The following is a 27,909-nucleotide window of genomic DNA, read 5'->3' as shown; positions in this document are numbered from 1 at the left end:
ATATTGGCCACTTGAGTGAGATACTGAGGACTGCCTAGACCTGAGAAAATTTCTCAACAAACTGTTATCATTTGCAGGAGAGGGGGCTGGGCATGGGTGGGTTGGGAGGGTGGGGGGGCGGTGGGGCGGGGGCGCGGTGGGGCAATGAAAGATAAAGGCTCTAACCAAATAATGACAAGATTATATAAATTTCACCTAAGGTTAATATTGCCTTGTAATGCCTCTTTTGAGCTGCTGGTGTCATCCTTTGCTCAAATTACTCTCTAGAGTTTCTGTAAAGCATTCCAAAACAAAATTAATTCATTAAACTAAAATGTCATAATTGTGAGTGATAGACAGAGTTGCCTTACTTATTACAGGAACTAAGAAAAAAAGTTAAAAGACTAAAAATAATGGCTCATCAATACAAAAATAAAAATGCTAAGAATTAACTCATAAATTAATCATATAAAACCTAAGCTTTTAATGATCTTTACCTGTTCCATTAATTCCCATGCAGAACAACAAGTAGCACGTGGTAAAAGGAAAGGATTAACTCTGAAACTATTCACCTCACAACATAAAATACTTCGAAACACCATATCTAGCTATTGAATGACAGCAGCACTGGACTCTGTATAGGCACAGTTGTGTGTACTGTTTACAACACTGTGGCTTAAACTGCAGCTCCAAGGTCACAAAATGTACAGTAAAACATAGCCATCAATTACGAGCACAAACAATGACAAATAAACATAAGACAGTACAATTGACACTGCATAGAAAAACACAGTCCAGGTCAGCACTGAAACACTGCCAAAGGTTGCGCAGAAAACTTTTCTGTTTTAGCTAAAAATCACCATCCTTTTATTTTTTTTAGGAAGCCTGGACTTGTTTTGGTCCTACTGCAACGCCATTACAGTCGAGAATATACTGTAAACAACCTTGTGGTGGTGGTCGCTGCTGAGGAAATGAGCCTGGTTGTGTCTGTGCCTCCTTCAAACTTCCACCCTGCAAAAGAAAATGTTGAATCCAAATTAAGTCTGGTATTTAGATATAATCTATTTGCATGGGTAGTATTGGTCTAGGAAGTTCTGATGTGCCACCAGTAGCTACTCAAAGGAACTGCCGAGTTTAATCACCATCCACCTTGGTTATGAGTGCAATACTTCAGACAAGGGTGGCTTGTTTATGATTAGCATATTTCATTATTAAAGTTGTAGATTCAAAATAACTATTCAAAACTTGGATTTGATAAAAAAGCAAACAATTCATCTTGGCAAATTCTATTTTTACATATAAGGTCTAGTTTGGTTCTCATGTCTTCATTTTAATCTGCTTCACCCACCCCCATCGCCATGAAGAGCTGTTAAATCATACATGACAACAGCTGGGGCCACCTTGGGCTACATGTTAGATGATTGTAACAGCGAAACATTTAAGCCACAATTGGAGTGAATAGAGATACCAGGATGGCTTTTAGTTAAGCTTCTTCTATTTTGAATGCTGTCGCCAGCTGTTTATATGCCATATATTGTTGTTGGTTACAGTTAATATGAGAATGCTAATGTTACTCAGTTTTGGTGAAAGAAGAAATGTTGCTGCTATAGTCAGAATGGCATTGTGAAAGATACTTCATAAAATTGGCTACTAATGGAAAATGTAACTGTTGCTGCACATACTGTATTACTGTTATAAGGAATTCTGTTTTTAGATTCCAGTCCTTTTCATGAATGATCAAAGGAAACATTAGCATTAAACCAGCAGTAGTCTAGCCAGGATAATATTGTACCTGGTTGCTTTACAAGGAGGGTCAATTGGAGTTAGATTACATTGAGGTATGAAAGATTACTAGCATTTTATAGTTTAACATCAACATATTACTTCTATAGTTACAAATATTGCTGAAAGACTTCACCATGTCTTGCATTTTAAATATGCACAATAAAAAGATTAAACACATTAGATAAATGAATATTTTTTTCTGCTTTGCTTGCCTGCGGTTGTTGTGTGGCAGCAGGTCTCTGAGGTGAAGGAATAGGTGTCCTTGGTATCAGTTTGTTCATTTTGGCTAAAATTAGTTCAGTTAGAAGTTCCCTGTCTTCAGCCTGGTGCTCGCCAATCAATGGCATTGTACAGTCCATGACCTGTAAAAGATCATAAATTTGTATCTGATTCACTGGTGAGAAATTGTTTCATTTCAACACAAATCCTGATGAAACAAAATAATTGATTTCAAACATTGGATTATTTAATCTAGAGCCTGTCTACTATACGCAAAACCAGGTCAATGTAAGTCTGTAGACCTGCTGCTCCCATTTACATTCTGACTTGGTGTGATATTCTTTTCATACGCAATTTCACATGATTATATGGTTATATGCTGTAAGCTCCCTTTGCTGAGAACTTAAATTATACCCTTTTACTATTGCTATTCTATGAGTCCAGATCCTTTAACATAAACTCAGATTGGTACCACTGACATAAATATAGACTATTTCTGCAATGATATAGTGTAGAATCTTGTGCTGTTCTCTGTGGTAAGTTTGGTGGTGAGGGGGACACAGGAGGGTGCTGGGGTCTCCACCACCTTCCTGCCTCCATCCCGATTATGTCTGTGGCGGGAAGGCCCGTTAACGGTCTTTCCACGCCGCTGCCAATTGGCATCATCCCACCTTCATTTGTATTAACCCAGCAACAGGTGGTGAATTTACCATGTGGGGTGGGGGGGGGGGGCGGGGTCCCTCATTCAAAGGAATCTGGTATCAGGAAGGGGGAGGTGCCATTGAAAGAAAGCCCCTGCCCTTGCTGCTGACACCCCCCCTTCCCCACGACTTCAATCCTGCAAGTCCCTTCTCGACATCACTTAGCTGTGCCTGGGACCCTCCTTGATCTGAGGCCTCGGGTGGGTGCAGCCACTGCCTTACCGGCCAGCCTCTGATTGGCGGGCAGCACTTGGTGGGCGGGACTTCTGCCCTGGCCAATTAAAAGTGCCTGAGTGCCAGGCCTTCTCAAAAAGAAGTAATGTTGGGGCCTTGATGGCTCTCCAGCCAGTGGCTGAAACCCCCATTGCTTCCACAGGATTCGATCCATAGAAGAAATAGGTGTTGCTGTTTCCACCACTTCAATAGCATTATTTTATATAGAAATAAAGGCCTGGATTTTCACTGAGTCAGGACGACTGAGGAGCCCTTAAAAAAATGTTGAGTGTGTCCCAATTTCGGGATTACTGTCCCTATTTCCGTTTCCAACAATTTTCACCAGTGTGGGATAAGGGTGCGGGCATTTAGCCCACATGCAGCACTCCCACCCTTGCCTGCTCCATTGCAGGAATGGGCAGTTTAACCCTCTCCAATTATAATGGAGTCGAGCCCTTCAGTAAGTAGGCATGGTTCATGGCCTCTCAGGAGAGATGTGAACCACAAGGGTACACTAATCCCAAGCAGAAAATCAATCAAAAAAAAAAACCCAGTCACCTGTTCCTGGAATTCTTTAACTGACAGGCTTTGAAATACAAAAATAAATAATTTGTTCTTTCAGTTTCTATAGTTAGATTCAGTATTGTAAGTTAGTAGTGTGTTTACTGCAGTGATAGCTTATAGAGCTCTGTCCTGCAGGAGTAAGTTGACTATTAAATTGATCAGCATTGTTTAAGTGTTAAGATGCATTAGAATACTTTTCCCATTGGGAAAAGTGCTCTTATGCATTCAAAACTGAGGAAAACTGTGCGTGGGATCTGTAGTGTAATAATCTGAAGTGATTTAAATGCCTAGAGTCCTTTTAAAATGAAACTAAAAAGTTCAGTAGCTTTCACTTAGAGAAAAAAAAAAGCTCTGGACGGCTTTGATTAACATGACATCTGGTGTAGCCTAGAAAAACACCTGATTTTTGAGTTTCAATGGACTCAACTGTTTACATTTCCCAGGGTTTAGTATTATGGCTGAGCCCCTTATGAATATTTGGCTAAATTTCAAAAGCTCCAAAACCACTTAACACAGCCCCCTGCCGAGATACATTTTGATTAGCAGTTTTAAGAGGTTATTAAAGAATTATCTGTCTCTGATGTGGTTAGTGAAATAGATATTTGTTTATTTTTATAACTGAGTAACCACCTATGGGGATTTAAATTTTTGAATCTGTTTTATCAATGGAAGTTTTTAAATATGAAGTGTGTTTGAGCAAAAGCGCTATTAGATTGTTAGAAATTTAATTTTTTTCATCTCCATTTCTAGGACAGGCTCCTGAGGTCTGCTCATGGGAGATGTTGGGTGAGTGGCTATGGAGGATACACGGAGTGGGGGGAGGCGCAGATGTGTCATGGGAAACATGCAGGGGCATGGGGTTCTATGGGAGCCTGGAGGTGACATGGGGAATGTGAGGGAGCATGGAGAGGGCATGAGAAATACAAGGGAACATGGAGGGGATATGGGTGGCATGGACAGGACATGTGGGGTGGGTGGGGGGGTGAGAGTTTGAGGGGGCTGATGTTCATCATTGCGGGGACATCAGCCCAGTTTTAAATGGTGGTGGGTGTTCCAGCCTGCCAGCCTGGCCATCTGGCCACCTCTGTTGCTGCCTCAGGTCTGCCTCTAGAGACAGTGGACCTGACTTCTTCTCGTCTCTGTCATCCCGAAATGAAAATATGGCAGGTGGGGGCCATTTTAAAGGAGATAGTCTGCTGGGTAGCGAGGTTTCCCGGCTCGAACTTCCCGCTTTCTCGACAAAAATCCGGCCCAAAGTCTTGGCTTTTAGTTCCAATTTTTCAAATGTTAGAGAACCAACTAAGCAAATAAGAATGTGAGAGAGGTCAGACTGACAGCAGATCAGTTTGCAGTATCATGCAATAATTTAACAGTTTACCCAACTGACTTAATCTCCTAGTAGAGATGGAAAACCACAGCTAATTGTTCAAGAAAATACATTTCTAGGAAGTGTCTTCCTGAATCTCAAGATAACCTAGGCAATTGATTTACTTGTAAACTTATATGTCTATGTAAAGTAGTACTGCTTAGAGCAGCAGCACCTATTGATTCTATATCAATATTTATTTTATTCCTAATTTTTTTTTTCAAGCATTGTTAGATGCATCTCATTGAAAACACTTTCATGAACCCATCAACACAGAAGCCATTATGGTCAATAGAATATTTAATAATCTATGTACCATCCTAACGACTTTCAAAAATGTCATAATCTAGATATTCATTCGGATCATTTTTAAAGGAGTTAATTGACATAACATTTATTGCTTTTGATAGAGATATCTTACAGATACCTTCTGCTATGTGTGTTCACTGGATAGGCAAGAGTTGTTCAATATCTGATTTTTGTATTGCATTGACACCAAGATAAATATTGTAAATTCTTTATTCGATGGACAACTAAGTTATTTAAGTTTATTGCAAACACTGCAATCCACAATCGTTCAAAATATATTGGCGATTACATTGTCTCATTACCTTCCTTTGTAACCTGCCTGGGTGGCCTCCCAGAGAAAGCGGGAAGTTCGAGCCGGGAAACCTCGCTTACCCAGCAGACCATCTCCTTTAAAATGGCCCCCACCTGCCATATTTTCATTTCGGGATGACAGAGGCGAGAAGAAGTCAGGTCCACTGTCTCCAGAGGCAGACCTGAGGCAGCAACAGAGGTGGCCAGATGGCCAGGCTGGCAGGCTGGAACACCCACCACCATTTAAAACTGGGCTGATGTCCCCTCTGTAAACTTGAGCTCATCTGAAATTCTGCTGCCCGTATCCTGATTTGGATGAAGTTTCATTCACCCACCAACACTTTACTCGCTGGTTGTCCAGTGTTCAGTGGATCTTGATTTAGGCAGAAATAGTCAAGGGTCTAATAGACATGTGCAAATCGGGATCAAAATATATTGCCTACTGATGCATTTTTGGCTCATCTCATCCAAAAATAATGAACAATACAAGTAAGGAGGTGTCAATTTGTAGTGATATTTAGATTGATCTTCAGCTACTCTCAGGGAAAATGCATTTTTCTAGCATTATACTGCAGTGTTTCTACCCCTAACTATCTCTTCGAGTGGCTATAAAATATTTCCAATTCTTAAGATCCTTCAAATTAGTCACTCTTTCTTTATGGTGATCATTTTGGAAGTTCCACTCTGGCAAGAGGAGGGATGATAACATGAAGAGCAGCAACACAGCTGCAGTTACTGGGAGAGCATGTAGAAGGAGGTGTGCTTACTGAGATGTTAATTCTCCCAACAATATTTATAGACCCAAGATAGCCTATCTGTAGTTCTTAGAAAGGCAGTACATGAGGAGGCTTTGCTTCTCTAGGGAGACTCTTAGATTTTCATTGCCACCTACAACAAGACCTGAAACCACCTGCCACAGTGAACTGCCTGTTGCAGTCAAACCTGAACTACTTTGCCTCCAGCTCTCCTGGCTGTGATTGGGGCTATCAAATGACATTCAATCTTCTTGCATTAAGCATATGCTGATATAATGTTTGCTAGAGTAAACACCAGCATCACCTTCCCTGTGCACATCCAGAAGCACTAGGAGAAGGCATTGGGATTCTTAGCAATTGCATGATTCTCAGAAGTCCAGGGCCTCACTGAATGCATCCACATTGCCCTGAGGACTCCTTCAGATTATACCACTGTCTTCATGAATTGTGAGGTGTGTGATGTGGGGGCTCTCCATAACTTCCTGCAACTAGAACTTTTTCACAGAAGCTCATGAACTGTCATGTCAAGTTTATCTTGAGCCCTTCTACCGCAAGTAACCAGCATCGTCCAAAGACTAATAGTCAACTAACATTGTACAGTAATCAGCAACTACAGAAACACTGTACACAAAGGTTTCAAAATGTATTATATATTTCATGTCTTATAATAATGACAGCACTAAATATCACCTGGGTGTATGCTCCTCCATACCTATCTTAAACATTTCCTTCATTAATCTGATGTTTCTATCATATGATTCCTCAAGCGGCTGCCACGTGGTAAGTGGAAACCTGCTGTGGCTCACTCAAGCACCTAGAATTGTGCACACTGAAAATCTCTACACCTAAAAGGTGAGGCCTCATTTTTATCAAGCAGGTGAGCTGCAGACACTAACTAGCAGTGCACTGGCAGAACAGAATGGAAGTTGAAGTTGCTGTGGATGCTAGCAGTGGTCAGGAGGGTGGTGGGGGTTAGGCGATCGCGTCAGGAAGTAGAAGTGGCCAGGTGGGTGGAGGTGTTGGGGTAACTGGGGTAACTGTGGCAGGATGGGGGGTAATGGTGGTGATTTTGGACAGGGGAGAATGGAAATGGCCCATATTCTTTGAATACGTGGTTACATCGAACACTTCAGCTCCTTCTAGCTCCATGTTCAAGTAAGCATATTTTAAAATCTTACCTCATTGCCTTGGCCAGGAATGGTTCCTTTAAGAACTTCCTGTAGGCTGCATATATATAATGTTTTCCTGAGTGATGTCAGCAAACCCAAGGGCAAAACAATATTGCACAAGGGCTTCAAACAGTCATTAGGCCACTTATTTGCATATGAATAAGGTCTAATGCATGTTTCAGGCACGGGCGCTTCACATCAATTTTTTGACCTTTACCAACATGGCAGGTGTTAAACTTCCAGCTCATAATTAGATTGTGCTTCCTGCCTGATATGCTGGAAACTAAGAAGGTGGTTCACATCTGAAAAATGGGGTCTGTGTGCCTGAATTTGTGCCAAGGACTCTTAAGATGCTTGAGACCTAGGAGCTCAGGCCCGAAAGGGGGCTGTTGCAGATTGCAGAAATCAGTGGCTACCAAATCTTTTTAGCTCAGCTGACTTTCTAGAACCAGGGTGAGTATTGGTTGAGGGATTCGCGAGGGTCCAGACACGATGCCTTCCTGAGACATGACAGCCTGTTCCCTTCCCATTGTATGACTGCTACTAGTTTGTGACTCAGCTTTCCCACCAATGAACGAGAGGGCAGCATGTAGGTGAGCCATTATCCAACTGAAACCATTTTTGAACTGGTCTCCCAGCTTGCGCAAGGCAGAGGAAATGATTAAGCCCAGAGCTGTAGCATGAGCACTCTGGGACATGTTCTTACTGGTGCCACAGGCTCCTACAGGGAAGGTCCAGCTGCAGAATTCATTGAGACAAATGTACATTGCATGTTTGACTGCTGGGTGCCAATGCATGCCAAAATATCCCACAGAAATTGGACTCCTCCACATTCTTTGACAAATTTGGAAGCTCCCTGACTGGTTGTGCCGCCACCCCCCACCAAATAATTCATGAGAAATTGCTAGTCCACAGAACACATCTTTCTTCTAAACTCTGGGCTCCTGAAATCTGTATCTCTTCACCTCGGTGGACACAAGCTTGTTTTTCAGTGAGCTGTTTTCTGGGTTGTCCATTCCATCTTCAGTTGTTTTTGTTGAGATGTGTCTGATGAATCACCTACCACAAACTCCTCTAACTCACTACCTCGACCACAAAGTGTCAACTTTTGAGCTAGTGCCTGGAAGCAAATGATGGTACATTTTTGGAAGGGTTGTTGCCTCATACTGTGCGCCTGCAAGATGTGAGATATCTGACAGACCTAGAGAAGGGGAGAAGGTCAAATACGTGCAATGTAAAAGATGGCACCAGTAAAGAAACAAACAATTCCAGTGGAATGCACCACTAGGTTGTCATGCTGAGCACGTGTGAGAAAGTTAAGTAGAAATAGAAAAGGAAGGGAAGATGCCTAAACAGCTGCATTAAGTGGCCTCAAACCTATCTATCTCCAATGTTGCATGCCCTCTTGCTGCCAATGATATTAATGGCCATTCCATTCATTGGTGTTGGGATGCGAATTGAAATAGAACCTCCTTTTGTTTTTGTATTCTCCCCTCTGTTGTGTGCCCAGCTTCTCCTGCAAGAAAAGTGGATGTGGGTTAGTCTGTGTCCTGCTGAAGGGTTCTGAAGGTGTCTGAAGCAGATTAGTATTGTGTGTGCATGACAAAGTGAAGCAGCAGCAATTTTATCAAAGAGGGTAAAGCCATTGGAAGTGCAGTAGCAGATTTTGAGGGTCTGACTGCAAGCAGAAAGAGCGACAGTGTTTGGAGGAGAAATATGGGAAGTGGGAGAGAGAGGGATTGAGAGTGGTGGAGCTAAATTATACTAATAAAATAACTAAATCAAAAAATAATAACTGTATAACTAGCACTTTTAATGTAGGAAAGCATTCCAAGAAATTTCAGTAATGCATTATTGGGCAAAATTTGCCACCAATCTGTAGGAGGAGATATTAGGTGTGAGGTTCAGGGCTGAGAGGATAAGAGATACAAAGGGGTGCCTTACCTTAGCAGTTCTGGTGATTTTCATATTTTCTACTTGCACTGCAGCCTTATGCTGGAAACAAAGTTGCTGGCATTGACTTGCTCTGCCAACTCTCTCCATTGCAGTTGGGAAATTTGAATGGGCTCCATCACCCATGGATAGGAAAGAGGGGCTCCTTTCTGATGCTAACTTGGTCTATAAACACCTCCACTGCAGCGAATCCATGGGCCCTGCCTGCTGTTTCAGAAAATCGCTTTTCATTATCTCCCATGGAAAAGTACAACTCTGCTTAAGGAGCTATAGGCTGTCTTTAAATAGTAGCTGCCAAAACAGATCTCCTGCCCTCTCAACCTGCAAGCTTTCTATAAGAAGTGCAATTAGCAGCAACAGCTCTTCAATTCTACTTAAATTAGGCCTGGCCAAGGAAATTACACAGATCCTCAGCTGACTGCATTGGGTGTATGGATGAGAACGATGCCGACCAAGCTATACCAGACATGAAAATCAGCCTCATGACATGAAACATAAGCTATTCAGTAGAAGCTGCATTGCAATATGTGTAATTATATATTTTGCAATGGCAGTGGCATAGATTTCAATCTTTCCTGTCTGGGCAGAGCACAAGATGGGGAAGGATGACATTTGTAATGGAGACCACACAATTTTATTTCATTATGGAAGGACCAGTGGATGGGTTCCATGACGAATAAGTGTTCCTCCCTACCCAGTATCCTTCTGTGTTCACCTGGACAATGCTTTAAGTCAGTAAAGATAGAAATCTAACCTAATCCATTTAAAGTCAGAAGTCAATGACTCCTGTGAATTTGTACAATATGAATATGAAATGAGGGAAAATCATACAAAGAATTAATCATGTGGAATTTGCAATTAGGGAGTTGATGATTTATTGTAAGATAATTACAGTTTGAGTATTTTATAAAGCTTAAATATTGCCTCTGCTTGCATTTCAATGTGTGGAGAAACAGCCATAATTTAGTCCTCATATTCTGGCTATGAAACTGTTCTATTTTGATGCCCTGACTCTTGTTTCTCTATATAACACTTAAGTATTTTTGACAGGTTAGTTTACTTACTGCCACAATAATTTGAGAAATATGATAATATTCACAAACAGCATATATGAATATTCACAAACAGGGATGATGATTTCAACAAGACTGTTGTGAAGCTTCAGGGGAGCACCTTTTTAATTTTCTTTAAACTCCATGAAGCCAGTATTAAATCAACATTGTCCATGGACAATAGTGAGACTCAACATGGTCGACTCAGCCCACAATTTACAATGGTTTCCATGCGAACCCTTCTACATTGTTCAAAACATGCTGTGAAAAGTGTTTTTTCATTCTTCACTTAACAATTCAATCTTTTCGGAATATCAAATGACTATCAATTTAGGTAGAGACTGCAGTGTTCCAATTTTGCTTGAAATTAACTTTAATACTAGATTTTCTCTAGTGATTTCAGAAATTGACAAAGGAGCAGCAAGCATATAAAAAGAGTAACGTTATACTGAAGCAGATGTTATACTGGCTGCTGCACACACATTCCAAACCAGTTTTGCTTGTTGTTTTTTTATGTAAACTTTAAAAATGGGTATTATCACTGAGCTACTGAGTACCTCATAGTATAGTTCTAAGTTTACTACCTGACTAAATTCTTCCATGATCAAATTAGTGATTACAAATTTCAGTAAGTGTTGATGCATAGATAAAATTGTAATCCCTGAGTTTAACAGTGTGTGAATGGGGCTCAGAGTGACCAAAAAAAAAAGAACAATTTGCCATGCGAGTGCTGGCAAACCTGTGAGTCCAGTGGGGGGGTTGCTGGTGGGAGGACTGCAGAGACCCACCCTGATTCTGATGCTGCCACCTGTCAGATCCACCCCCATTGGACACCCACTGGAAAGCCGCAAAGACAAGCTGAGAACCTGCCATGCTGGACACATGTGGAGGTAAAAGGCCTGTTGGGACACTAGAAATCCAGGACAAAACACGTCCTGGGAATGCCTGACCCGGGACATGGGACGAAAGGCTGAATTATGGGATGGTCTTGGAAAATCCAGTTTGCCAGTCTGCGGGTAGGAGCAAGGATATTGCCAGTGTGACAACTGCGCAATTTTAACACCCAGGCCTCAATTTAATATGATTGATGAGTTGCGCAGTCAAAACATTCTCATTCTCAGTGCATAATGTTTAGCAGACCTCCTGAGACCAACTTAAAGTGGAAATAAACCTATGAAAGCAACATTGCATCCTCTGAGGCTATATAAGTATAAATTCATCTCGGGTGGTATCGCACAGCAAGAAAATGGCATCAACTGCTTGCTATATGCCCCACCTAATAACATAGACATGAATGCAATTGAAGGTCGGGCAAGGGTGTACAACAGGCAGCCAATGGGACGCTGTCCATTTTACACAATTACCCAAGGTTAATTTCTACCCATTCATCTGTCTCAGCACTCTTTTCACTCCTACTCACTACTCAATTCCATCTCCTCTATCATCACATTGTTCAGCACGTTCAGAGAGGACACACCTCTCTCCTAATTCCAAACATAGCCAATTCCAAATTCCAAACGCAACAGGGGAGGGAGTGGCGTAGTGGTATTGTCACTGTACTAGCAATCCTAGACTACCCACCTCTGCTGGTTAGGACAGACCCAGCAGAGGTGGCAGCACAGTGGTAATATAGTCGGGAGGGAGTTGCCCCTGGGAGTCCTCAACATCAACTCCGGACCCCACGTAGTCTCATGGCACCAGGTCAAACATGGGCAAGGAAACCTCCTGCTGATTACCACGTACCACCCCACCTCAGCTGATGAATCAGTGCTCCTGCATGTTGAACACCACTTGGACGAAACAATGAGGGTGGCATAGGTGCAGAATGTACTCTGGGTGGGAGACTTCATTGTCAATCACCAAGTGTGGCTTAGTAGCACCATTACAGACAAGCTGGCCGAGTCCTAAAGGACATAGCTGCTAGATTGGGTCTGCAGCAGGTGGTGAAGGAACTAACAAGAGGGAAAAACATACTTAACCTCATCCTCACCAACCTGCCTGTTGCCGATGCACCTGTCCATGATACTATTGGTAGGGATGAGCACCGCATAGTCCTTCTGGAGGCGAAGTCCTGTCTTCATCATTGAGGATACCCTCCATCGTGTTGTGTGGCACTACCACTGCTAAATTGGATAGATTTCGAACAATTCTAGCAACTCAAAACTGGGCAGCCATGAGGCGCTGTGGGCCATCAGCAGCAGCAGTATTGTACTCAACAACAAAATGTAACCTCATGGCCCAGCATAACCCCACTCTACCATTACCACCAAGCCAGGGGATCAACCCTGATTCAATGAAGAGTGCAGGATAGCATGCCAGGAGCAGCACCAGGCATACCTAAAAATAAGGTCTCAACCTGGTGAAGCGACAACACAGGACTACTTCCATGCCAAACAGCAGAAGCAGCATGCTTAAATAAATCAAATAACTATCACTAGAGAAAAAGTACTAGGGAAACTAATGGGATTAAAGGCCAATAAGTCCCCAGGACCTGATGGGTTGCATCCTAGGATATTCAAGGAAGTGGCTACAGAGATAGTGGATGCACTGCTAGTAATCTTCCACGAATCCTTAGATTCTGGACAAGTCTCAGGGGATTGGAAAATTGCCAATGTAACACCCTTATTCAAAAAGGGAAGGAGACAAAAAAACAGTTAACTATAGATCAGTTAGCTTAACATCTGTCATTGGGAAAATGTTAGAGTCTATTATAAAAGATATAATAGCAGAGCATTTAGAAATGCATAATATAATCAAGCAGAGTAGGCATAGCTTAATGAAGGGGAAATCATGCCTAACAGATTTGTTAGAATTCTTTGAGAAGGTAACAAGCAGGATAGATAAAGGGGAACCAGTAGATGTAATATATTTGGATTTCCAAAAAGCATTCGATAAGGTACCGCACATAAGGCTACTTAATAAGATAGGAGCCCATGGTGTTAGGGGTAGTATATTAGCATGGATAGAGGATTGGCTAACTAATAGAAGACAGAGAGTTGGGATCAGGGTGGTATTTTCAGGATGGCAACCTGTAACTGGTGGAATGCTGGGGCCACAATTATTTACAATATATATTAATGACTTGGAAGAGGGAAGTGAATGTACTATCGCCAAGTTTGCGGATGACACAAAAATAGCTGGGGAGGCCAGTGGTGAGGATGATGCAAAGAGTCTACAGAGGAATATGGACAGGTTAAGTGAGTGGGAAATAGAATGTATTGTGGGAAAATGTGAAGTTCTGCATTTTCACAGGAAGCATAGAGGTGCTGAATATTATTTAAATGGAGAAAGACTGCAGAAAGCTGCAGCACAGATGAATTTGGGGGTCCTTGTGCATGAATCAAAAAAGCTAGCATACAAGTTCAACAGGTAATAGGGAAGGCAGATGGAATGTTGGCCTTCATTCCAAAGGGAATGGAGTATAAAAATAGGGGAGTCTTGCTAAAACTATACACGGCACTAGTTAGACCACACCTAGAATAGGGTGAACAATTTTTGTCCCCTTATCTGAGGAAAGATATACTGGCATTGGAGGCAGTCCAGAGAAAGTTCACTAGGTTGATCCCAGGTATGGGAGGGATTTTCTTATGAGGAGAGGTTGAGTAGGTTGGGCCTGTACTCATTGGAGTTTAGAAGAATGAGAGGCGACCTTACTGAAAAATGTAAGATTCTCAGTGGGCTTGACAGGGTAGATGCTGAGAAGTTGTTTCCCCTTGTGAGAAAGTCTATGACCAGAAGGCAATATCTCAGAGTAAGGGGTCGCCCATTTAAGACAGAGATGAGGAGGAATTTCTTTTCTCAGAGGGTATTGAATCTGTGGCATTCTTTACCGCAGAGGGCTGTAGAGGCTGGGTCATTAAGTATATCCAATGCTGACGTACTTAGATTTTTAGGGAATCAAGGGTTAATGGGAAAAGGCAGGAAAGTGGAATTGAGGATTACCAGCTCAGCCATGGTCTCATTGAATGGTGGAGCTGACTCGATGGGCCGAATGGCCTGCTTCTGTTCCTTAGTCTTTTGGTCTTATGATTGCACAATGTTCAGCACCATTCACGACTCCTCAGATGATGAAGCAGTCCATGTTCAAATGCAGCAAGACTTGGACAATATCCAGGCTTGGGCTGATAAATGGCAAGTGACATGCATGCCACACAAATGCCAGGCAATGACCATCTCCAACAAGAGAGAATCTAACCATCGCCCTTGACATTCAATGGCACTACCATTGCTGAATCCTCCACTATCAACATCATGGGGGTTACCCTTGACCAGAAACTGAACTGGACTAGCTATGTAAATACTATGGCTACAAGAGCAGGTCAGAGGCTAGGAATCCTGTGGTGAGTAACTCACCTCCTGACTCCCAAAAACCTGACCACCATTTGCAAGTCATTGGTCAGGAGTGTGATGGAATACTTTCTCCACTTGCCTGGATGAGTGCAACACTCCAGAAGATTGACACCATCCAGGACAAAGCAGCCCATTTGATTGGCACCCCATCCACAACATTCACTCCCTCCACCACCGACGCACAGGGGCAGCAGTGTGTACCATCTACAAGATGCACTGCAGGAACTCAACAAGGTTCTTTTGACAGCACTTTCCAAACCCACGACCGCCACCATCTAGAAGGACAAGCATAGCAGACATATAGGAACACCACCGCCTGGAAGTTCTCCTCCAAGCCACTCACCATCCTGACTTGGAGCTGTTTGCCATTCCTTCACTGTCGCTGGGTCAAAAACCTGGAACTCCCTCCCTAACAGCATTGTGGGTGTAGCTATACCACATGGACTGCAGCGGTTCAAGAAGCCAGCTTACCACCACCTTCTCAAGGGCAATTAGGGATGGGCAATAAATGCTGGCCTGGCCAGCCACACCCACATCCCATGAATGAATAACAAAATTTCACCTCTTATTTTGTTCTTCTCACACCAAACACTAACAGTATTCTTTTCTGACATACTAGCACTTACACAAGCTCAAAACTCCTCCAAGCATATCTTTCACATCACGTTTCACATACTTTGCTTTATGTTCATCCCTTTCCCATCCTCATTCCATCTTGCTTCTCTTCCAGCCCTTAGCACATGCAATGCATGTGCAAGCCTTCAAATCATGGTTGAACAGCTGGCAGTGTGCAAGCTGTGAGATGTATCTATGCGGCTAGCAGTAATGTTTAGTGTGTGAGGGTAAGGTGAAGTTATGAGTGTTAGGTATGAGTCACGATTGATGGGAATCATTGGTAGGTGAGTGATGGAGTGTGGTGTATTGAGCAGTGTGTGAGATTAATGATGCACTTGGTGGAATGTGGCACTTGATCATGCAGTCACTAAGCTTGATCACTTATGTGAGGTTGTTGAACTTCTTTTGCTACTATATCCAGGTCCCGGGGGCTAGATTACTGATATTGATCTAAACTTCTATCTGCTCTCATTGCCTTCTCAGAGTTTATCTGGAGGGCCTCTTGGAACCTTGTGGATTGAGAACCTCCCTCCATCTTATCAACCTCCTGCACCAAGGCCTCCAGTGCGGCATTGGAGAATCTTGGAGCCCACACTACACCATGTCATGCCACTCCTGTTTCTATCTCAGTTCAGTCACTGTGTAATGAATCACAGCATTCCCTTTAAGAGGTGCAGGCTGGCTTTCAATAGCACAGGCTAGCTTAAACCCATGCTGGCCTCTCATGATTCTGTGCTGTCTATACAGGTGTGCAGCCAATCAACAGCACACTTAGTACTGGCTGCACATGGCAATCACATAAATGAGTAGCTGAGCCCAGCGCCTATTTGGGCCTCATCCAATTTTCCTCCCCTAAAAATCTAAGTTTGTAAAGGGATTCTTTGATAAATTGATTCAGAAGGCTAATGAAAGCAAAAAACAACATACTTTAAATTTGTGAATCGATCATCATTTCAGATTTTGTTGGCAGTTTCTCAAATTGAATAAGTAAAGAAATGTAATGAAAGAACAGAGTAATATTCATATAAGATTAATGGACGTACATCTTTATTTTTAGGAATGACAATTTGCTAAATTGGAGGAGGGTTAAAATTGCATTTAAAAAAAACATTTTATGATCTATAACCATTGTTACTCCACCTTGTTGGCTAAATGAATTGTATACTGCAATGGCAGAACTGGATAATGCTGCTCCCTATTACATTAAGTGAAATTACAAGCTGTGAAGTCTAAAAATTTGCACCTTTATCAGTCCTGCAATTTCACGATATGAAGCCCAATTTTAATTTCTTCCGCAGCTGTAATGTTTTCATTTCCTTTTATGATTACTGAGCCTGCTGCTTAAAAGCTCATGGTAAATTTTGAAAATAAAGCCTGACAATAATGATTGCAATTTTTTTCCTTCCACCTTCAAACATCCACTATAAAATTCCAAATGGTAATACATATTAAATTGCTCAATCTATCTGTTGAATTCAGGTTTGCTGTAAATTTCTCCTCTGGTTCATTGGCATTAGTCGGTCTCTTAAATGGTCCAAGCATCTTACTTTTGTAGACGTTGACTCACAATGCCCTGTATTTACTTGTATAATAGCATATCAATAGTAACTCTTGCAAACCAAACCAGATATTTGTTTCTGTCATGTGTATTTTTTCAATGCCTCTGATGGTGGACTGAACAAACATTTCCTGAGGTAATGCAGGTAAAAATCAATAAACGGCTAATTTCACATTAAGTTGAACATAAAAAATAGCAGTTATGGTTAGTGCACCTAATTTAATCAGTACAATTCTACCTTGGCATTGTAATACCAAACTCCTTGGAGGCAAAATTCAATACTCCTATACTCTCTTCTTATCTACCATCTCCAAATGGCATAAGCATGAAGCTCTTATTTCCCCTCCCTCCCCTCTCACCTCACCACAACCTCAGCTTTGTACCTTTCTCATTTCAGATGCCCAAGAGGTGAAACCTAACCAGGCAATAGTGGAAGAGAAAGAGGTGGTGGAAAGACAGCAATAAAGAAGAAACACTGTCACTTGCACTCATACTTACAGTCACCAGCAGAAGTGGTGGAACAGTGGTATACAGTCGAGAAGGTGTTGCCCTGGGAGTACTCAACATCGACTCTGGACCCCATGAAATCTCATGGCATCAGGTCAAACATGGGCAAGGAAACCTCCTGCTGATTACCACGTAAGTGCCCTCCCTCAGCTGATGTTGAACACCACTTGGAGAAAACACTGAGAGTGGCAAGGACACAGAATGTACTCTGGGTGGGGGACTTCAATGTCCATCACCACAATTGGTTCAGTAGCACCACTACTGACCGAGTCCTAAAGGACACAGCTACTAGACTGGGTCTGCGGCAGGTGGTGAGGGAACCAACAAGAGAGAAAAACATACTTGACCTCAACCTCAACGATCTTCCTGCCACAGATGCACCTGTCCAAGACAGTATCAGTAGGAGTTACCACCGTACAGTGGTTGTGGAGATGAAGTCTCACCTTCACATTGAGGATACCCTCCATCGTGTTGTGTGGGACTACCACCATGCTAAATAGGATAGATTTCGAACAGATCTAGCAACTCAAGACTGGGCATCCATGAGGCATTGTAGGCCTTCAGCAGCAGCAGAATTGTACTTGAACACAATCTGTAACCTCATGGTCTGGCATATCCCCCATTCTACCATGATCATCAAACCAGGGGATCAACCCTGGTTCAATGAAGAGGGAGCAGCACCAGTCATACCTTAAAATGAGGTTCAAACTTGGTGAAGCTATAACACAGGACTACTTGTGTGCCAAACAGCACAAGCAGAAAGTGATAGAGCTAAGTGATCCCGCAACCAACAGATCAGATCTAAGCTCTGCAGTACTGCCACATCCTGTCGTGGACAATTAAACAACTCATTGGAGGAGGAGGCTCCACAAATATCTCCATCCTCAATGATGGGGGAGCCCAGCACATTAGTGCAAAAGATAAGGCTGAAACATTTGCTACAATCTTCAGCCAGAAATGCCGAGTGGATGATCCATCTTGGCCTTCTCCGGAGAGGGACCAGCATCACAGATGTCAGTCTTCAGCCAATTCGATTCACTTCATGTGATGTCAAGGAACGGCTGAAGGCACCGGACAGTGGGCCCTGACAATATTCCGGCAATTTTACTGAAGACTTGTGCTCCAGAACTTGCCATGCCCCTAGCCAAGCTGTTCCAGTACTGCTACAACACTGGCATCTACCCGGCTATGTGGAAAATTGCCCAGGTATGTCCTGTATATAAAAAGCAGGACAAATCCAACCCGGCCAATTACCGCCCCATCAGTCTACTTTCCATCATCAGTAAAGTAATGGGAGGGGTCATCAACAGTGCTATCAAGCGGCACTTGCTTATTAATAACCTGCTCAGTGGCGCCCACTTTGGGTTCAGCTCTTTGCTTCACTATAGCCTTGGTTCAAACATGGACAAAAGAGCTTAACTCCCGAGGTAAGGTGAGAGTGACTGCCCTTGACATCAAGGCTTCATTTGACCATGTGTGGCATCAAGGAGCCCTAGCAAAACTGGAGTCAATGGGAATCAGTGGGAAATCTCTCCACTGGTTGGAGTCATACCTAGCACAAAGGAAGATGGTTGTGGCTGTTGGAGTCCAGTCATATCAGCTCCAGGACATCACTGCAGGAGTTCCTCAGGGTAGTGTCATTGGCCCAAACACCTTCAGCTGCTTCATCAATCACCTTCACTCCAACATAAGGTCAGAAGTAGGGATGTTCACTGATGATTGTGCAAAGTTCAGCACCATTCGTGACTTCTCAGACACTGAAACAGCCCATGTCCAAATGCAGCGAGACCTGGACAACATCCAGGCTTGAGCTGACAAGTGGCAACTAACATTTGCATCACACAAGTGCCAGACAATAACCATCTCCAACAAGAGACAACCTAACCATCGCCCCGTGACATTCAATGGCATTACCATCACTGAATCCCCCACTATCAACATCCCAGGGAGTGCCATTGATCAGAAACTGAACTGGACTAGCCATATAAATACTGTGGCTACAAGAGCAGGTCAGAGGCTAGGAATCGTACGATGAGTAACTCACCTCCTGACTCCCCAAAGCCTGTGCATCATCTACAAGGCACAATTCAGGAGTGTGATGGAATACTCCCCACTTGCCTGAATGAGTGCAGCTCCCACAACACTCAAGAATCTTGACACTGTCCAGGACAAAGAGTCCACTTGATTGGCACCACATCCACAAACATTCACTCTCTCCACCACCGATGCACAGTAGCAGCAGTGTGTACCATCTACAAGATGCACTGCTGGAATTCACCAAGGCTCCTTAGACACCACCTTTCAAACCCATGACCACTACCATCTAGAAGGACAAGGGTAACAGATAGGTGGGAACACCACCACCTAGAATTTCCCCAAGTCACTCACCATTCTGACTTGGAAATATATCGCCATTCCTTCATTGTCACTGGGTCAAAACCCTGGAACTCACTTCTTAACAGCACTGTGGGTGTACCTACACCACATGGACTGCAGCTGTTCAAGAAGGCAGCTCACTACCACCTTCTCAAGAGAAACTAGGGATAGGCAATAAACATTAGCCAGTGATGCTCACATCCCATGAATGAATTAAAATAATTGATACTGACACTGACAGGCAATGGCAGACGGTAGGATGATTAGTTGATGTTTGTATGCAATCTGCATGATCTGATTATTAGATTTGTTTTGGAATGTTTATTTTGTGTTGGCTTTTATTTTTGCATTGTGGCTAAGAGGACAGTGATGGTCAGTAACGAGGGAAAATAGCGTGTGGGACTGTTGGTGAATGGGGAATTGGAGTTGAATTTACTGATATTGCAGTTGAATGAGTTGTTCATGTCAGCCTGACCAGAAAGGGGCTGTGTTGAGTGCTTCCTCCCTTCTTTTTTCTCCTACCCCTCCTGCTTCTCCTCCTCCTGCTGCTCCTCAGTTGGTTGCTGTCTAGATGATGGCAAGGGCTGTGCCCTCGCAATATTGAGGTTGTACAGCACGCAGCAAACCACTCTGCATCTTGACATGCATTTTGCCAGTTACAGCAGTGCAGTCCTGGCGATGGAAGCATTGTTTTAGCACCATAATGATCTATTCTATCACACTTCCTGTGGCAGCATGGCTTTTGTTGTATGCATGCTGACCACTGAAACATATGTTGCACACAGGAGTCATAAGCCATGTCGTCAAAGGATAACCCTTGTTGCTCCGCAATCACCTTTTTGTTTGTCCTGGTGGCTCAAATGCAGATGGCACTATTGAGCATTGACCTGCAAGAAATGCTGCATATGGTTACGCACCAGCTGAACTTAGAGGGAATGGAATCCCTTTCGATTGCTGTACATCTCAGAGTTGGAATGGGATGCCTACAAAGTGACATGCAAGAGAGAATGAAATGTATTCAGATGTTTTGAATGCAAAGCCTCAGTGACCTCCCTTACACAACAGTGGATGACAAACTGGGAGGCGTACAAATATCTCAAGCTCCAGTCTGGAAGGAGCCCTACATATAAAAGTTAATGGTCACTGTCACCTTCGCAGAATTTTGCAGTGCTACCCTTGCCCTTCTCTGAGGCTCCAGTTCTGGCTGCATTGGGTGCCAGATTTCAGTGAGGACTTCCTTGCTGAAGCCAGGTGTCCTTGCTGACATTCATTTGGAGGATTTCTCCCTGAAACCCTGGGCAAATAGGGCTGCCTGCTGAGAGCCCTTCTTCCCTCCTCCTCCAGTAGCTTGTCCTGCTCTGCGTCTCCACCGCTCATTCTTCCTGTCATGCTGTATTCCAAAAGGAATACATACTACGGCACACATGTGTGGGAACAAGTGGTTTGTGCAGAATCCTTAAAGTCAGGACAAAGTCCTTCAGCACATGCCATGCCAAGCCCTGCTTTAGTGAGCTCTAGGAACTTCCAAATATTTCTAAAATTGCAGCAACAGCCAGAAGAAATGAATCAGCAACTAATCTGTACATAGTTGATAATTTCTTTAAATAGTGATGGGGGAATGTTGGGGGAAATGGTGGTCCTTCCTGCTGCTGAACACATGAACAGATGTGCAAGTTTAAGAAGGGTCATTAGCTGAAGCTTTGAGCTTCAAAATAGTAGCGTTAGCGTCAAATTAGTCTCAGACACTGACTGATGTCATGAAATGCATACTCTGCATACTTCAGGTAGATCTCCCTGTGTGTTAACACCCTCACCAAAATGATGGCCGTGAAGCTGAATTTTGAGGCCCTTTTGCTGGCGTCCGCTCATTATCTGCCATTCCCCAGCCAAGGCGGCAAGCAGTTATTTACTTCCAAGTTTTGTCAATATACTTGCTTAAGCTGCACTGGGAACTGTGTAATAATGGCCTTCTGTGAATTCCACTCTGATTTTTCCACCAACTTGGGAAATGTTCGGACCCTAATGAATCCCTCCTATTAATGCACACCTGCCTTCTGCTACCTGATAACTCTCAGTTACAGTGTAATCATTCATTTACTACAAGTACACATACTGATTACACCCATAAAAACTTTGAAGTTCTGCAATAATTACAGTTGCAAATACATTTAACTTCAAATAAACACTTTTGTCCTGAATTTTTTTTGATCCTGGTTTAGAAATTACTTTAAAATAGTCTGACATGTTGAGCCATACTTACCACTTATAAAGAGGCAATATTTGAAAAAATGTTTTGGAGTGAAATGCACTGGCTGTCCTCCTGATTGGCTTGCCAGCTCCAACTTCCCTCCCTGGCTTCCCTCTTCTGACAGGTCCATCCTGGCATTGTACCCCTTCTCAATGACCTATACTGGAAGATTTTTGCTGTTCCAGGTATTCTTGGTTGCAGTTAAATATTCCATTGGTTACCATTCAAGTTGTATCCCAAATACTAAAATTGTAAAATAGTAAATTTCACATCCCTTTATTCCCTGTGCATAATGATCCCATTTTTAAACCAGTTAAACCCCCTATGTCACATAACTTAGAATATTAAAATGCTAATTAAAATGCAGATATATAATGCATTCTACAACAATACTGTCTAGTAATACTCATCTTGCTTATCAGGCCCCTCTCTCGTCTCTCTCTCTCCTCCTCTCTCTTGATCCTTTTCTCTCAGATCCTCTATCACTTTTTTCTTTCCCTTTCATGCACTTTTACAAACTATTTCTCTTAAAGAGATTTTATTTTCTTACAACATTTATTTTCTTTAAAAAAAATCAAATTAGAATGAGGAAAGAAATTGTCTAGCTGTTTTTCTCTCTTTGTCTGCCTGCCTCACCCTCCTCACATGTGTTAAAAATCTCACAGATGAAAAGCATTAACCTTGGCCTTTTCAATCCATCAATCAAGATAAATGGAAATAATTAGTTGGCTTCAAATTTCAATTTGTTGTTTTGTGAAAATTTCACATTTCATTTAGAAAGACACCCTGCCACATCCCCTGCTTCTCCTTCTCACTGTGTCTCTTTAAATCAATTTTGAAAGTTCAGAGAACACCAATCAAAACAAGAACAGCTGTCTAATTAATACATCCATTCTTTTTCTCATTCTGCCACTACTCTCTTCTATTCTGACTCTTCCTTTGCTCTATGCATCACATGAGGAAATAATACTTTTATTAGAACACTTGCAGAACAGTATCTCTACAGAGTATAAATTGTTCCTTTAAACATGTTCCATATGTTCCAGCTAATTCCCAGACAGAAGGTTGGCATTTTAAGATATATCAGAGTACGCTGCAACTTTTAAAAGAAAGTTGTTTTACGCACATATGATACTCCTCCTCAGACTCAGATCCAATTCCTTGTAAGACAACAGCTGCAATATGTTAAAGTAGGTTACTGGAATAAAATGACATGAGCAGCAGAGAACACTTAGTTCCTAATGATGGGGGGATGTTAGGGGAAATGGTGGTCCTTCCTGCTGCTGATCACATGAACAGCTGTGCAAGTTTAAGAAGGGTCATTAGCTGAAGCTTTGAGCTTCAAAATGGTAGCGCTAGCATCAAATCAGTCTCACACACTGATTGATGTCACAATATGCATACTCTGCATACTTAAGGTAGATGCTCCCTGTGTGTTAACACCCTCACCAAAAAGATTGGCCGTGAAGTTGAATTTTGAGGCCCTTTTGCTGGCTTCCGCTCATTATCTGCCATTCCCCAGCCAAGGTGGCAAGCAGGTTATTTACTTCCAAGTTTTGTCAATATACTTGCTTAAACTGCACTGGGAACTGTGTAATAATGGCCTTCTGTGAATTCCACTCTGATTTTTCCACCTTTCCAACTTGGAGAATGTTTGGATTCCAATGAATCCCTCCTATTAATGCACACCTGCCTTCTGCTACCTGATAACTCCCAGTTACAGTTACTAATTAGTTCCTAATCCCAGTGATGAAGTTGACAACCATTTCTTTAGGTCAAGGACCTGTGTCACACTATTCAGTATACTCTAATAAAGCTCAGGACTTTTATGAGAGAAGCAGTAATGTTGTTAAAATATATTTTTAGTGTCCCATTTCATTCTCATCGTATACGCAACACATCCAATGCAGCAGAGTCCACAGTGGACCTAGCACCTTTTATATTGGCTCAGCTGTCAGAAACCTAACTTTTCCACTAGATACAACCAACAGGTGTATATATTTTAGAATCAAATTCATTTAAATGTTTAGTGGAAATTTCAGTAACATTAAATAAGAAATTAGCATTCACATATTGCTCCAGTTTTATTAAGCACATTCTAGCATCTATCATGTACTACAGTTAATGTAGGTGATAATGAAGGGGTTTCTAATTTATGCAAATGTGTAATGACTATCTGGTAACAGCAAGGAAAACCAAACCACTAAGGAGTTGTCACATTCTGGGAAATAATGACAACCCTGAATGGAAAAAACAAATTATCTAAAGGTTAAAGGGATGACATGCTATGATATAATGCAGGAGGAAAAAAGAAACATGCAGAGTGCCATTCCTGTTGCAAGGACATTTCATAGTGTAGTCAATTCATTTGTAATGGCCTTCATTTTATTTGTGTTATAAATGACCTTGATCATTGTAGTGACAGCTGGTTATTCACTGCACACCTCGCTGCATATGACAATCGTTTCTGCATTCAAAGTGCACAACTGAATGATTCTAAATTTACTTCATTTGAATCTGAGCAATGTGTGTGATTAGTTGAACAATTTCTTACTTATTGAGGACAGACCCAGGGGCTAAAACAACTGAAGATCGCCTGTGGAAAAAATTGTATTTAAATGAAATCAATGAAAAAAACCAAAATTCCAAATGGGAACTTTACATTAAATTTAGAGCACAGAAACAAGCAATTCAGCCTAGCAGGTCTATATCAGCATTAATACGCCACTCCACCTTCCTTCCACCCTTCTTCATTAACTCTATCAGCAATCCTCTATTCCTTTATCCTTCATAAGCTTACCAAGCTTCCCTTTTGATGTATCTACGCAACTTATCTCAGTAACTCCCTGTGGTAGTGCATTCCATATTCTTACCACTCTTTGGGTGAAGATGCCTCTTCTGAAATTCCTTTTGTGTTTATTAGTGACTGTTTATTAGTGCCAATCCTCAGCCTTCTCTTTTCAGGAACAAAAGAGCCTCAGTCTGTTCAGCTTTTTCTGGTAAGTATACCTTTCAGTTCAGGTAATGTTCATGTGAATCTTCTTTGCACCTTCTCCAGTGCCTTTATATCATTTTAATAATATGTAGACCAGAACTGTGCACAATATCCAAGGGTTACCTAACCAAGGTTCAATGCAAATTTAACATAACCTCTCAGCTTTTCAGAAGCAATGTCAGAAAAAAAAGGCTAAAGGGAGACTTTATGGAGGTATTTAAAATTATGAAAGGTTTTGACAGAGAGAATATCTCCTCTTGTGGGGAAGAGCATACGTAGAGGCCATCAATATAAGATAGTCACCAAGAAATCCAATAGGGAATTCAGAAGAAATTTCTTTGCCCCAAAGAGTGGTGAGAATGTGGAACTCACCATCACAGAGAGTGGTTGAATGGAATAGTACAGGTGCATTTAAGGGGAGGTTAGAAAAGCATCTAAGGGATGAAGAAATAGAGGGAATGAAGATGGATTTAGATAAGGAAAGGTAGACGAGGCTGGAGTAGAGCATAAAAACCGGCATGGACTGGTTGGGCCAAATGCCCTGCTTCTGGGCCATGTATCGTAAGTCCTTCTGGAAATGAACTCTATTCTTTGTTTTTTTAAGTGGCCTTATTAACCTGCATCACTACTTTTAGTGATTTATGAATGTGTACCTCTACCCCGTTTAGGCTCTCAGGAATTTTCCCATCCCGCCCGTGGCAGGTTTCATGGTGGGCAGTAGTGGAGAATCCAGCAGCAGGCAAAAAGTCGGAAATCCGCCGATGTAAAAACAGTTTGCAATTCTCCCAATGGCAGGTTAGTGGTGGGTCAGTTATCCTGCTATGGTGGCCTAGGCAACTGGGGGACCCCGTTTAGTGCTGGAAGGGTTAATGAGAAGTTGAATTGTATGCCTAGGCCTAAGAGAAAAATACTACAACCTGGAAAAGAATACCATCTTGTCTGACCACAGTTGTAGGATGAGCCCTGAGACATTCCATTTTGTTCTTTCTCAGGCCGAATGTAATCAGGGTTGTGATAAGCAACTGCATAACCAAACATCTGTTGTGAGGGAAATGGAAAGTTACTGGAACACGGATTGTCAGTTAACTTATGTAAATAAGTGGATAGGTTTGTTGCAAAACTTACTGATTGGCTGTAAAAATGCTTTTAACAAGTTTGCGTGTATTCTGCTACAAGACTGTACAGTAGCTCTCATTGTGCTGTCTCCCTTGTGCACAAGTAATACATACGAAACGATGTTTCGGTGTGATTAATCTCCAACAGTTTCTTAGAGGTCCCACCGAGATGACTAACCCCTAGGGTTGGGCCACGGAGCGCCAGCGTTAGGACCTCGTGGTTCAAGGACTCCTCAGTCCGCAGCAGCCCGATTTGGGCTTCTGGGGTTCGTTGACCCGCGATCTGTCTTCGCCTGCCTGTGGCTGACTCTTCGGGTAAGTCATCTATTTAAGTATTTAGGAGATCAGTTGTCGCAGTCCGAGATCGCTCTGGCCAGGATATACTTGTGGTCGGTAGCCTCTGGAGTTTAGAATATATTTGGGGTCGGTAGCCCCTGGAGTTGGTACGTGTGCGTGTGCGTGATTGCGGCTCGGGGTCCAGGACCCCTTGAGCGTGTGAGTGGGCTGATTGATGAAAGTACATTGCGGGGGGGGGGACCCGCCAAGGACTGGCCTTTCTTAGTTATTAGATAGAGAATGGGTAACATGGCATCAAAGAAACCCCAGGTTCTCCCTCCAAAGGGAACTCCAAATACTTATATGTATGTCCATTATGGACCTAAAAGTGTCCAACTTGTTTCTGAATGGGTTAAGTGGACCCAAGGTAAGGGAGATGGAACTTTTAATCGGGACAGAATTGAGCGCTTAGCATATGTTTTAAGGGAGGTTAGAGAATTCGGGTAAGAAGAAGGTTGGTTGGCCTGCGTACGTCCAGTGGAAGGATGATTGGGACCCGAAAGGTCCGTTACTGAATTTTCTGTAACTTAAAAAGATCTAAGTTACAAGAGCTGTTTGTACTGAAGAGAGAGAAAGAGAGAAAAGCGGGGTACCCCTTGGGGCGTTAATAAGCACTGACAGGCAGTAGCAGGGAAAATGTGAGCTTTCATCAGGTTGATTGTCCCTATAGGTGGAGCCTTCAAGATCCCTTTATTCCCCCCACTGCTACTTGAAGCTTCGTTTAGAGTTAAGTTCAATATTATAGGAATATAAATACATACCTTTATATATGTGTTTGTGTGCAAGGAAACATTTGTATGTGAGCTTTAATGTGTTTTCCTCCCTAAATTATCTGTGTGGTTGAGCACTTTAGAGTCGAAAGCCCCATATTAGATTAAAGGAAAATTTTATTCAAATATTTCAAAGTTTTGAGTATAAGGTTTGAGTTGAGATTTCTGACAAAATCGCAATTCGAAGGTAGTGTAAAGATAAAACAGGGCTTGCCTTTGTTTGAGATGAACCAACCCTTGTACCACCCCCTTGCAGACTAGTAAGGAATAACCCTCATCATCAGCTTCCAAGCTGATTGGGATTAATACATACAAGTTAGTTTTCTAAAATTCTGAGGGGAAAAAAAAATTTTTGGAATTCAGAAGGATTCTAGGAAAACCAAAAGACATAAACACATGGTCTAGATGGTTCCAATGGTTAAAAAGGGGTTTCTTTTGAAGAGACGAATTAAATATTAAAGGAAATCTGCATCCCAACAGCACTGTAATTTGAATTTGGGACAATCTTGAGATGTAAAGTGGTGTAATTTAACAGGTTACTTTTGAATCACTAGGATGCTATCTAAGATAAAGAATGTGTTGATAAACATACGGAAATGATAACTTGGATACAAATCAAGACACATAAGAAAGATAAAAACAAAAAAACTGCGGATGCTGGAAATCCAAAACAAAAACAGAAT

The 27,909-nt window shown here is 42.2% G+C and overlaps 1 protein-coding gene across 2 annotated transcripts in view; it reads right to left on the bottom strand.

Annotated features, from left to right (window-relative positions):
* Positions 1–855: 855 nt before the first annotated feature.
* syn2b (synapsin IIb) overlaps positions 856–27,909 on the bottom strand; it is a 430,743-nt gene continuing 403,689 nt past the window's right edge. Inside the window, exons 10-11 of one of the 2 annotated variants that reach the window (XM_041190880.1) lie at positions 1,941–2,126; positions 856–975 (exon numbers count right to left, since the gene is read on the bottom strand). In XM_041190880.1, the coding sequence (XP_041046814.1) occupies positions 856–975; positions 1,941–2,126 (306 nt within the window). Of the gene's footprint in view, positions 991–1,940; positions 2,127–27,909 lie in introns of both variants that reach the window. The other variant, XM_041190881.1, reaches the window with a different exon arrangement.

The sequence above is a fragment of the Carcharodon carcharias genome, chromosome 7, assembly GCF_017639515.1.
Source record: "Carcharodon carcharias isolate sCarCar2 chromosome 7, sCarCar2.pri, whole genome shotgun sequence".
Taxonomy (NCBI): domain Eukaryota; kingdom Metazoa; phylum Chordata; class Chondrichthyes; order Lamniformes; family Lamnidae; genus Carcharodon; species Carcharodon carcharias.
This window is presented reverse-complemented; position numbering and strand designations above follow the sequence as displayed.